The sequence below is a fragment of the Geosmithia morbida genome (assembly GCF_012550715.1).
Source record: "Geosmithia morbida isolate 1262 chromosome Unknown scaffold_6, whole genome shotgun sequence".
Taxonomy (NCBI): domain Eukaryota; kingdom Fungi; phylum Ascomycota; class Sordariomycetes; order Hypocreales; family Bionectriaceae; genus Geosmithia; species Geosmithia morbida.
In genome coordinates this window covers 157,982-169,638 of record NW_023336193.1, presented here as the reverse complement: position 1 = coordinate 169,638, position 11,657 = coordinate 157,982, and the positions used below count along the sequence as shown (strand labels likewise).

At 58.6% G+C, this 11,657-nt stretch overlaps 2 protein-coding genes across 2 annotated transcripts; one reads left to right on the top strand and one right to left on the bottom strand.

The window, feature by feature from the left end:
• Positions 1–924: 924 nt before the first annotated feature.
• On the top strand, positions 925–2,733 carry GMORB2_6529 (uncharacterized protein; the record flags this gene model as incomplete). The annotated part of the gene is made up of 3 exons (XM_035468499.1): positions 925–1,063; positions 1,146–1,456; positions 2,218–2,733. The coding sequence occupies 3 exons, from the start codon at positions 925–927 to the stop codon at positions 2,731–2,733; spliced, it is 966 nt and encodes a 321-aa protein (XP_035321633.1).
• A 998-nt stretch (positions 2,734–3,731) lies between these two features.
• On the bottom strand, positions 3,732–11,084 carry GMORB2_6528 (THO complex subunit 2; the record flags this gene model as incomplete). Its single annotated transcript, XM_035468498.1, has 5 exons — positions 3,732–5,389; positions 5,609–6,120; positions 6,188–6,255; positions 6,320–7,504; positions 7,602–11,084. The coding sequence occupies 5 exons, from the start codon at positions 11,082–11,084 to the stop codon at positions 3,732–3,734; spliced, it is 6,906 nt and encodes a 2,301-aa protein (XP_035321632.1).
• Between the last annotated feature and the right edge of the window lie 573 nt (positions 11,085–11,657).

The window sequence follows — 11,657 nt, the reverse complement described above, 5'->3', positions numbered from 1 at the left end:
CCTCTTTAGAGCCTGGCCCTTTTTTTTTTTTCTTCCACTGCTCTTATCTCACAGTGGAAGGAAGAAGAAAGAAACATAATTCGACTCAGATTCAGTCATATCTCATTCCAGCGACGACATACCATCGGCACCACGAGTAACTGCTGCTACCTTCCGCTTACCCGCACGCCCTCTCTTCTCTCACTCCGGGGCCGTTGCACCCGACCGTGAGAAACGACGAGAGGCAGCAGGCCTTCTCAACATTAGCTCACACCATCGGTACCATCGATATAATATATCCCCACCGAATCTGCACTGTTTGGGCCGATAGCATACCAACAACAGCAACAATAACAACAACAACAACATTGTACACAGATCCACCCCATCTCCCCGTCCCTCCATCCCGTCCCTTCCGTCAGTCACGCGTTTCCTGAACATAGACACGGCATCTTGTCTTTTGGTCTCCTGCTCTGGCTTTTGGAGAATCCTTTCACCATACCGGGCTTTCCTTCTCGACCCTGACACACTCTCTCTTTCTGTGCTGCTGTTGCACCGCTCGCCCCTCGCCGACGCTGATTATCTGACGTTGACGCCCACCGACGGCGACGACGACGACGACGACGACGACGAGCCGTCCAAACGGCCAAGGCCATCGACTACCCAACACCGGCCCTCTATCAACCGACCTTCTCCTGGCTGATTGCCGACGCGACCGCTTAGAGAGCTTCTCTCTGTCCTTGTCTCGTTGGGGAGAAGCTGTCTGCGCCCCCGGCATATTACGCTGTCCGCTCTCATCGAGATTGCTTCCCAGGTCACGGTGCTAAGTCGGATATTCCTGGGCATGAATACGCCGCTGCAGGACTCCATCTCGACGAAATCCTAGCTACGCCTTCCTCGCGCTGCACACTCTACCCCGACTCACATCACCGCCACACATTCGCCATGGCTTCGTCGTCGCAAGCATGGGTCAGGCGTGCCGGCATCGCCGCCGTCATCATGGCCGCCTCTGTCGTCCTCGCTCCCGTCTACGCCGTAGACGTCAGTATATGTGCCTCGTTCAACACGGCCAGCACCGACAGGAGTGAGTGCTGTCCCGTCTGCCCTATTCCACCACTGTCTCGGCAGCCGAGACGCCTGACGACTGCTTACTGACCCTGCCCCAGACGTCAGCATCTACCAGAGCAACGGCCTCTGCACTAACTTTTGCAGCGCCGACTACGCCTACGCCATTACGCAGAAGAATGGCTGCTGGTGCTCCAATTACATACCTTCCGAGTCCAGCCAGGTCGACACCGACGACTGCGACACAGCATGTCCCGGCTACCCCGACGAAATGTGCGGTGGAAGCGACCTCTTTGGCTACCTTGAGCTGGACACCAACTCACCCTCGGGAACCAAGGGCCCTTCAGCAGCCTCGTCGACGACTTCTGAGGATCCCGAGACCTCTACCAGAGAGCCCGCTAAGACTTCCACTGTAAGTCCCGACCTGACCTCTCTGCCTTCCCTCGTCCCTTTCTTGGCTCTGCCTCCTTTCTCTTCTCTGCCCCTTTCCTCTCCGCTTGGCTTGGTTGGCTCCGAATCTCTTGCTCTTCTGCTTGGTCATCGTGCTTTGACTCGAACTCTTCTGTTCTTCCTTGACTTGACTCTTCTGCTCTCCTTGACTCTCTGCGACTCTTTTCTTGCTTCAGCTCGGCTTCAGTTTCATCGCCCTGTTTCTGCACCCTCTGGGCTGGTAAAATGATACCTCTCATCGCGGCCACTGGGCTGGCATGCTTGTCTTTGGTCTTGTACACAACATCGCGTTCTGTTCTTGCTGTTTTCAACCTTACCGGCGGCAACACTCGCGTTCACGACAGGAGACCCGTGACAGTGGCTAAAACAGCAAACTTTGCAGACGAGCACAGAAGAGTCAACGACAGAAGCGCCCTCGACAATGGAAGACACGGCAGAGCCAGCCTCGTCCACACCGATCCTAGCCACCACAACTGTACGGCTGATATCTACACCCTACTCTCCGCCACCCCTCTCCACCATCCCCACCTTGTCAAGATGACCATACCCCTTGCCCTCGACCCTGACACCGGCCTTGTTCACATTGACACACAAGTGTGTGCCTGGGAGCCTCTCAAGAAGCCGGGCTGAAGGGGAATCACGCCCTGCGCGCGTCTTCAGCCATGATGATCCCTGCGTGTATGTCTTGACCCCGACTGGGTAGCATCACTAACTCTGTACCAGACCTCCGATGAACCTGCGACTACGACTGCCATCCAGACCCTCACCTCCAATGGCGAGGTCAAGACGGTCACCGTCATGCCCACCTCAGACAGCGACCAGAGCAGCGATTCCTCCGACTCGGACAAGGACAAATCCGGCGGTGGCCTTGGCACCGGCGGCGTCGTCGGCATCGTTGTCGGTGTCGTCGGCGTCATCCTGATTGCCGCCGCCGCCGTCCTCTTCTGGCTCTTCAAGCGCCGCCGCGACCAGCAGGCCGGCTACAACAACGACCCCAGCGTCCACGGCTCCTCGATGCTGGGCTCTGCCCACCCCGAGATGAGCAGCTCGCCCACGTCGAACCGTAACAGCGTGCTGGCTATCGATCCGCGCATGGATCCCTTCAAGCAGGGCCTGTACATGCGCAACGGCAGCCAGGAGAGCATTGGCACTATCCGCGACGAGCATGACTATTCCAGGAGAATCCAGCCACCCAAGGTGCTACGGGCCACGAACCCGGATCCGGAGGATGCGAATTAGAAAGGTGTGCTTGACGAGCCATGAATTTCCTTCTCTCTTATTTTTTCTCTCGAACGGATACACTTTTACAAGTCCTTTTTATTTTTTTGATGTTCAAAGCGAGCCTTTTGGTAGGACCCCTTGGACAAGCTTAATGTATTTACGAAGATACCAGGGATGGCGTTTGCATGAAATGGTAACCGGGCAAATATTGAACCTGGACCCCCCCCACACCTGCACATATGGGCATATCGACTTATACTTTTGGGAGGAACAGGATATGGTGTGGAGGGTGTAGGAAATATGGAGCGGCATTTGTCTTTTTCTCTCTTGATCTTTTTATTTTATATATCGTCTCTGCTTCTTTCTGTTTTCTGGATCTGATTTCTAATATGTGTATACGTGTTTCCCCCCCTCCCCCTTCTTCTTTCGCCTCCTTTACGCCTTTTAGAAAAGCAAAGCAAAGCAGCATGCAGCGGTATATATATATATATTTACTTGGCCTTGCCGTATCCTTGCTTCCTGTGAATCATACGACTCTGTATAAGACTGAGTTGGTGGCTGCTGCATCTTGGGCTCTGGCAGCACTACGGGGGACTGTCCTCGCTCAGTTCATACGGTTCTTTGTGGAGTGATGGGGGTATAGAGAAGGATGAGATGTTATATATATACATCTATCTATCTATATATATACATCTATATATACATCCATCTATATATATATATACATCTATATATATATACATCTACATTTTATATGCGTCTAGAGCGACTCTACCAGGGCTAGGTGACTGTCCTCACTTATGCTCGCATTCAACAGGTAATAATAGATGAAACGACGGTTCATTTTTAATTATGATACAAAAAAAAAAAGGACGTAAGAAACACACACACACACACACGCAAAAAAAAAAAAAAAATAGGAAGAAAGAAAAAAAGGTAGAAAAAAAAAGAAAGGAAAAAGGGAAAAAATAATAATCAAACAAATCGGGGTTTTTTTTATAGATAACAAAAGCACTTCAACGCCTCTGCCTTTTATCCCTCTCGTGACCATTCGCATCCTCGCTCCTCCTCTTCCTACCACGGTAATCATCCCTCCTACTACTACCGTGGTGATCATCCTTGCCACCTGTTCTACCCAGCATGGGTTCCCTCCCTTGTCCGCCCTGAGCAGAATGTGGTGGACCCATTGACTCTGAGGACGGTAGCGGTGGCGGCGGCGGCGGCGGCGGCGCGCCGCGTCTTCTTGACGATTCGCGGTCTGCAGCTGCGCCCGAGCCCGACTCTGAAGCCCGACGGTCGCGGTAGTCGCGTTCCCGGTGGTGATCCTTGTTTGAGCTTCTGTCACGGCTAGACCGACGGGACGAACGACGATCCGAACGCGATTCGCGGTCCCGACTGCCCCGGGTGAAATCTTCGCTGGAAAGCGTTGGTGCTGCTGCTGCCGTGGGCGACCCGCCAGTCAGGATTTGGATGTCCGAGTTGCCTAGTGTTGAGCGTCCGCTGCGACGGCTGCTGCTGCCACCACTACTGCGAGCCGTTTCGGCCGGTCGGTTCGCCTGTAGCATGTTGTTTATACCTGCTAGTTGACGTTTGCTCCCGCCCGAGCGGCCGCGTTCCGTCGCCGTCTCCGGTGCAGACGGCGTGCTGGGGGCCGGACGGGTGTCGTTGCTGCTGCGAGATGACCGGTCGGGTGCGCTCGAGGACGGCGGCGTGGGTGCGTTGCGGCTGTTGTCGCCGCCGCCGCCGCCGCCCAGCTGCGCAAGCCGGTCTGGGTGCACGCCTGCCGCTGGTGCCGCGTGTGCCTCGCTGGAGGTGTTGTTCAGGTTGCGCACGCGTTCCGGCTGCACAGCGTTGGCGGAGCTGGCCGGCGTGGATGGCCCGGGTGGTCCGGGCTCGTAGCCTCGCCGACTGCTTGCGCGTCCAGACGGTCCCGTCGGAGGCTGTCGCTCTGTAGGCTGGGGCGAGGGCATCCTCTGCGACGAAGAGCTTCCGAAGCCCGGTGCGTACCGTCCGCTGCTGTTGTCCGGTGGGCCGGGAGGCATGGGCCCGTGCGCACGGGCTCCGCGTCCTCGACCGCGAGGACCAGACGGGATCTCGCCTGTCGTCGCCGTCAACTGGATGGGGTTGAGGCGTCCGTAGTTCTGGTCCTCGTGTTGCCCAGCGCGGTGGTCATAGTCTGGTCCGTCTCTAGGAAAGGGAGGATCCCTAGCGCTGCCCTTGTCCGGCAGAGGTGCACCGCCGCGGTCGCCTTCCCTGTAGTTTCTGGGAGCGTGGGGAGACCGCTCGCGCGGCTGCCGACCTCCTGAGCGCCCGTCGGCTGGGTGAGGACGAGAAGGTGGCCTAGCGTGGTCCTGATCGCTTCCTTCCGGGTACCGGCCGCCAGACCGTCGAGGGGAGCTGGTTCGTGGTGTTCTGTCCCGGGCCATCTCCCTGGCCATCTCCCTCGGTCCGCGGCTAGGCGTGTTGTCGGCGCCCTCGCCAACAAGGCCTGGTCGGGCCGGGTTGACGTTGTCGGGCGTGTCGTTGTGCGGCGGCGGCCGACGGCCTCTCACGTTAGGAGATTCCGTGTCCCTGACCGCTGACCTTGGCGGGCGGTCCTGCCCTTCTTGCCGGAAGAGTGCCGCCCTCTCAGGGTTCATCGAGGGCTCCTGTCCAGCTGAGCCTGAATTCGCACCTGATGAGGGAGTACCGTGGTCGTTGGCGCGGTTGTCGCGCTGTGGCCGTTCCCTGCCTGCAGCAGCAGCGGGAGCAGCAGCGGGAGCGGGAGCAGCAGTGGGAGCGGGAGCAGCAGCGGGAGCAGCAGCGGGAGCAGCAGCGGAAGCAGAAGCGCTGGAGCGTGAGGCGTCGCGGTCGCCGCCTCCCTCGGGAGCTCCCCGGCGGTCAGAGTGATCACGATTCCTATCGTTCCACTCCACGTCACCGTGCCAGCCTTCGCGGGGATCGCGGTGGGGCTGCTGCTCACGACCGTCACGCGGATCACGGGTCTCGCGCTCGCGAGCATCCCGCGGACCACGAACGTCACGGCGGTCAGTGGTCCGTTGCTGGCCGTGGGGGTACCGTTCAGAATAGTGGCCCGGGATGGGGACATCGGGACGGATAGGGAGGTTGTGCGGCGGACGGTCGGGAAGCGTGCTAGACCGGGCTTCGGCCTTGCCCTGGCTTGCGGACGGGCCCTGCTTAGGTGTCGATGACCGCGTGGGTATGTTGATCGGTGCGCTTCCTTCCCTCGGACCGGTAGGCAACGACGTGACCGACTTGTGGGGGTGAGCGTCGGACGACGATGTCGTCTCCCCAGATCCCGCGGTCGTCTCCGTCGGCTTCGTCTCAACCGGCTTCGCCTTGGCACCGTCCGGGACTTCCCCATCTTCTTCGTCGGCAGCGGCCGCAGGCTTATCAGTGTCCGGCCTAGTTACGCAGTTAGGGCCATGTACATGGACAAGGGTATACGAGCGAGATGAGCATAGCGACTTACTTTGGCTTGAACTCGGGCGCCGTCGGCCGCAGGTCCGTCCTGTCTGCCACCTTATGGAACGCACCGCCCTTCGAAGACATGTCAGCAACGGAGGTAGTGGAAAGAACAGGGTCAAAGAATCGAGAAGCTTACTATGCTGGGTCTGAACGCCTGCACCATCATCCACTTGGCCTTCCTCCTCTGCAGCTCAGACAGAGCACCCTGGGCAGCCACGCTGAGATCCACACGGTGGGCCTCCTCGCTCTCGATGCCCGTCTTGGAAGCGGCCTCCTTGCGCGAAATCTCCTGCAGCTGGGTCGAGAACTGCTTGCCCATGAAGTCGATGACGGGAAACGAGTCGAGTATGGTGCGCAGGACAGTGATGGCGTTCCGGATATGCATCCATTCCGTACCCCCTAGGCAAGACTTGAGTGCCATGTTCAGGTTCTTGTGCCAGCTGAAGAGCAAGTTCTGGAACTCTGGGTGTTCGACAAACGTCTGGGGCTTGCCATTTTCGTCCGTCGTCAACGCGAAACCAAGGCGAGGCTGTTCTGCTGTGCCCTTGCCTTCCTTGTCGTAGGCACCGAGGCGCGGCTGCTGCTGCTGCTGATCCTTGGCAGGAGAAGTTGTCTTCTTGTTGTTGTTGGGATTGGCGGTGCTGTTGTCCGATAGAGAGACAGGCTCATTCTTGTGCCACCTCAGCAGATCCTCTAGGATGAGCTTGAAGAAGCGGCCCAGGTTCTCCACCTCTCGTACAGACGCCGCAAATATCAGGAGACGCAGACGATTGGCGTTGAACAGCCTGTCATACAGAGCCTTGAGCTTGAAACCTGGGGCATTCCACTCATGCAGCGACTTGATAAACTTGAAGGTGTACTCGGCATCAGCCGGCGAGATGAGCACTCGGGGGATGAAGCAGTGCTCCAGCAGCGTATCGGCAATGCTCTCGGGGCTCGCACGGGGCTCCGGGAATGCACTCTGGAACTGTTTCGACAGGTGGAACTTCCACTTGGCCTGGCGCAGCATGTGCTCGCCGCACTCCTCGGACAGATCGATTTGGAGCTGCATGAGCTCTTTCCTCTTCTCCATCTTGCGCTCCTGACCCTTCCTGCTCATGTCTGTCCTGTCGCGGGCAACGGCCGCCTCCTCCGACTTCAGACGGTTGGTCTCCTGCCGGTAAATCTTGTCTGGGCAGAACAGGTCGCCCAGCTGGAGGGCCCAGAAGGTGACGTAGACATCTGGGCTGATTTTGGCCCATATCTCAGGCGGCATGCTTGCCTGGACTGACTCGACGATGGGGTTGAGCGCTGCGCGGATGAGCGACGGGTCATCGTTCTTCTGCGATACGGTCAGCTCTTCGTTCACACTTCTGGGGCGGATGGGCGATGTATTGTGCATGTGTAGATAGAGATAGGGATAGATTAGTACGACTCACCTGAACTTCGGTGACCTCGGGCTCTCGCGCCGAAACGTCAGGTGTGCCTTCGGTCGGCGGGACATCGGACATGGCGACATCCCCATCCGGCGTGAGCTTCTCCGGCTGGTCCTTGGATTCGGTAGGCTCCTTTGTCTTCCAGGGGAGCATGCGGTGGGACAGGCTGGGCCTGCCGATGAGGAAGGCGAGACCCGCCTCTAGGCCAAAGGTGGTCATGAGTTCGGGGATAGACGGGACTATCTTCTCAAAGGTGGCGTGGTCGAGGTTGCTCCAGAGGAAGTCGAGGTACTGGGTAAGGATGCGGTGTGAGTCGTCAACAATGGATGAGAGGAGCTTGATGTGGGCCTCGCCATCGTCGACCTTGAAGAGCGCGGCCTGGCGGTACTGGGCGAGGTTGAGCAGGATCTGGGCGGCCAGCTCGGTGTCGGCGAGGGACCGGATAAGGCGCTGAGAGCTGCGGATGTTCTCGAAGCGCTTGTCCTGGCCCCGGATGAGGGTTTGCCGGCGGAGATACTCGCCTCCCGTCATGGCGAGCACCTGTTGGTCAGTGAAGTCGCCCGAGTCCACGATGCCGCCCATGGATGTGATGAACTCCCTGAGGATGATCAGGTCGGTCGAGTTGCCTCGGAGCAGCTGCTCGTTGACGTAGTTGAGCACCGGGACGGGCGTGAGCACCGAGTAGCGACGATACACCTTGCCGACGAAGCGGGACAGCGCCTGCAGCCACTTGCTCGTGGTGAGCGCGTGGTCGGCCTGGGTGCGGCTTCGCGACTTTCCGAGCGAGTTGAGCAGCGACCAGACGAGGACGTCGTACGACAAATTGGTGAAGTACTTGGCACATTCGACAAAGGCTTCGATCAGGTTGGGATACGACTCGAGCTGCTCAAACGCCACGCTGAAGACGATGCCGGGGGACGAGAAGGACGTCTTGGCCAAGCGCTTAGCCATCTCGCTCAGGTTGGTCAACGAGACACGCTTCATCGTGGCGCGCGTCTCGGCTTGTGCACGGGAGAAAGCCGACTTCATGGCGGGCAGACGCGAGATCTGGCCCTCGAACCACTCGGCGTAGAGGGCGAAACGGACCGTGGTCGGGTAGCGGCGAAGGATGTTCCAGACGGCATCGACAGCCGACGTGTTGGCCTTTGTGTGGCTCAGGGCGGGCAGGAGGAGGCGCTTGAGCAGCTCCCTCCAGCGCGTCATGTTGCTGTCCGACGAGTCCTGGTACAGGCTCTTGGCGCCGATGGTGGCAATCTTGGTGACCAGAGCGGCGTCCCGGCCAATGTTGACGCCCGAGATGTTGAGAAACGTATCGCATAGGGTGAAGAGGTCGTCGATGGTCTGGCACACGGGGACGTTGTCGGTCCATTCATCCCAGTAGTAACGGTAGTCCTGGGTCTCGTTGTGGTCCAGCTTGTCGGCAGTAGGCCAGCGAAGGACCTTCTTGGTAGTCATGCGAGTGAGTCGGACGCTGCCCTTGGGCAGGCCGGACTGGTCGTAATCGGCCACGTTCTTCATGGGACACTCGGTGGAGATGACGGCCACGGGTCGCGACTCGGCGTACAGCTTGCTCACACACACGTGCAAGATGCGGTGGATGCAGTCCAGGACCTCGGGAAACGCCTCGGGGATCCAGGGGAAGCGGCCGAGGATGAATAAGGATTCGGGAAGGGCGCCAATGGTGAGGAGCTGGATGAGGAGCGAAACTTTTTGCTCGTGCGGCTCGTCTCCCTTGGCGGTAGCCGCCGCCTCGGCAGCCTCCTGCTTCTTCTCTGCTTCGGTCTTCTTGACGGCCTCCTTACGCGGTGCGCTGACAGCGTTGGGGTTGTCGTCGTCACCTTGGGGCAGGACGCCAGCCATGAGAAGGGCGTTTGCCTGTCCGCCACCGCGAGCCTTCCTCTCGGCCTCTTCAATCTCCTCCATCTTCTTCTCGCGAACCTTTTCCATCTTGTCATCATCGGGAGAGAGGTGCGGGTAGAGATCGGGGAGGGAGATGAAGCCGATCTTGATCAACAGAGCCGCAAGGTAGAGAAGGTTGGCGGGCAGGACATCACTAGGGTCCCGGAGATTGGAATGGTAGAAGAGGAGCTTGAAGCCGAGGAGGTGGGCAGCCACATGGTTGCCGCTGGGGGGCAGGGATTTTGTAATGTCCATCCACTGCCTCTCGGCTTCTGCGCCGGGATCGGTAGGGTCGGCTCCGTTGGTGGCGCCATTCTCGATGGCAGACGCGGTGAGTTGCCTACCACCGAGCTCGAAGAAGGCGGTCAGGTGCACCTTGCGGGCGCGATCCCAGAATGCAACATCGCGGGCACGCTTGTTGCTGATATTGGCAGCCTCGTCCTCTTCCGTCGTTGTCCACTGAGGGTAGCCGGGGGTAGCCCAGGTGGGCAGACCGCCGACAAAGGGACACTCGGGCGACTTGGGAGCTGGACGCGGCCACCACGAGCTGACGCGGAGCAGTTTGACGAAGAACTTGAACTGCTTGACGAGGACTGCAGCCGACACGTCGAGCGTGACATCCAGGACCCTGCCAACATCGAGGTCAAAGGTTCCGATGAGGCCCTTGATGCGCTCGAAGATCTCCTGAGGCACGTCGGGGTGCAGGGCATCGCTGGTCATGTACAGTTCGGTGATGAGTTTCGAGTAGCCCTCGGTCTCCTCGCGGAGCAGGTTGTAGTTTGCCTGTCGGTAGAGGAGGTTTGTGGCCTGACGCACGCCGACGCGGATGAAGTGGTCCCTGACCAGGCCAAGCTGCTGTAGGACGGGGGCATCAAGGTACTGCCGTATCAGTGCCACCGACACGCCAGTCTCCAGCAGGAAGGTGCGCAGCGAGGGATGGAACTTGTTGGTGTTGGTATCGAGGATGAGGGCCAGTGAGTCAATTAGGAGGGCATGAGGGGCGAAGAAGGGACCCTTAGCCTTGTCCTCGGCATCGGGACCCAGTATCTCCTTGACACAGGCACCCGCGTCCTTGGCATCCATCCGCCTCTCAACGACGGCATGGATAAACTCTTGAACGATGGTAGAGAGCTCCGTGATGTCGAGATCTTGACGAGACTGGCATCCATGAGCAATGACCTCGTCGCGTCCGCCGGCGGCCCACTTGCTGAGCCTCTCCTCGGAGAGATGCTCGTAGTAACGGCCGGATAGGGTGGGAGGTTCTTGTGCCGTCGACGCTTGTACCGGTGCCGGTTGTCTCGTCGGTGCTTGGGGGGGGACGGGACGGCTTTCAGCTGTCGCGATTCTCGACTGCGGAGAAGGGGAGCCGTTGTGCATGTCGTAGACGCGTCGTCCGGCCTGGTTCGTAGGTGAGTCCGTATGATTGCCGTTGTTGGGGGCACCTCGCTGGATGCCTCGTCCACGGCCTCGGCCGGCGGGATCGTCTCTATCGTACTGAGCCATGGATGATGTATCACCAGGTCGGTGCGGTGAAGGTCGGCCAGCATCGCTCGGGGCCCGTTCAGGACGCTTTCGCTTCGGAGGCATGGCTCGCGAAAGTAGTCGCAGGTCCTTCTATTTCATTTGGGGAGTGGTTGATGGACGATTGATTGGACAAAGTCGTCGTGGGTCAAAGCTAGTGGTCTGGACCTTGTCAGCAGACAAAGACGACGAGAGATGAATAGGCCATGAATGACGAGCTAAGGAGTGGGCGTCGAACAAACAATGGGAGAGTCGATTGCCCTGCGGACGGGTGAGTGTTGCCGAGTCAGAGAGGACGGAGAAAAAGGACTGGTTGAAGAGATTGCTCGTCCGCAACCCTTGGTCATGAAGTTTGCAGGGATATAGCAAACAGAGATGATGCGACTGCGCAGCAAAGACAAAGAGAACAAAGAAAAAGGCCGAGAGAGGGGGGAAAAGGGGTATCCAGGCTGAACAATGGCTAGGGAGAGAATTAGGAATAGAAACGTAGAGAACAGAAGGCGACAAGTGCACGTCGTTGTCCTCCAAAAATGACGAAACGCGTAGGAGTGCAAAAGTCGAGAGTTTGATGCGCGCGTAGCAAACAGTCTAGCTTTCACGATGCCAGGCAAACATGAGGCTTGGCCCGATTACTGGGGA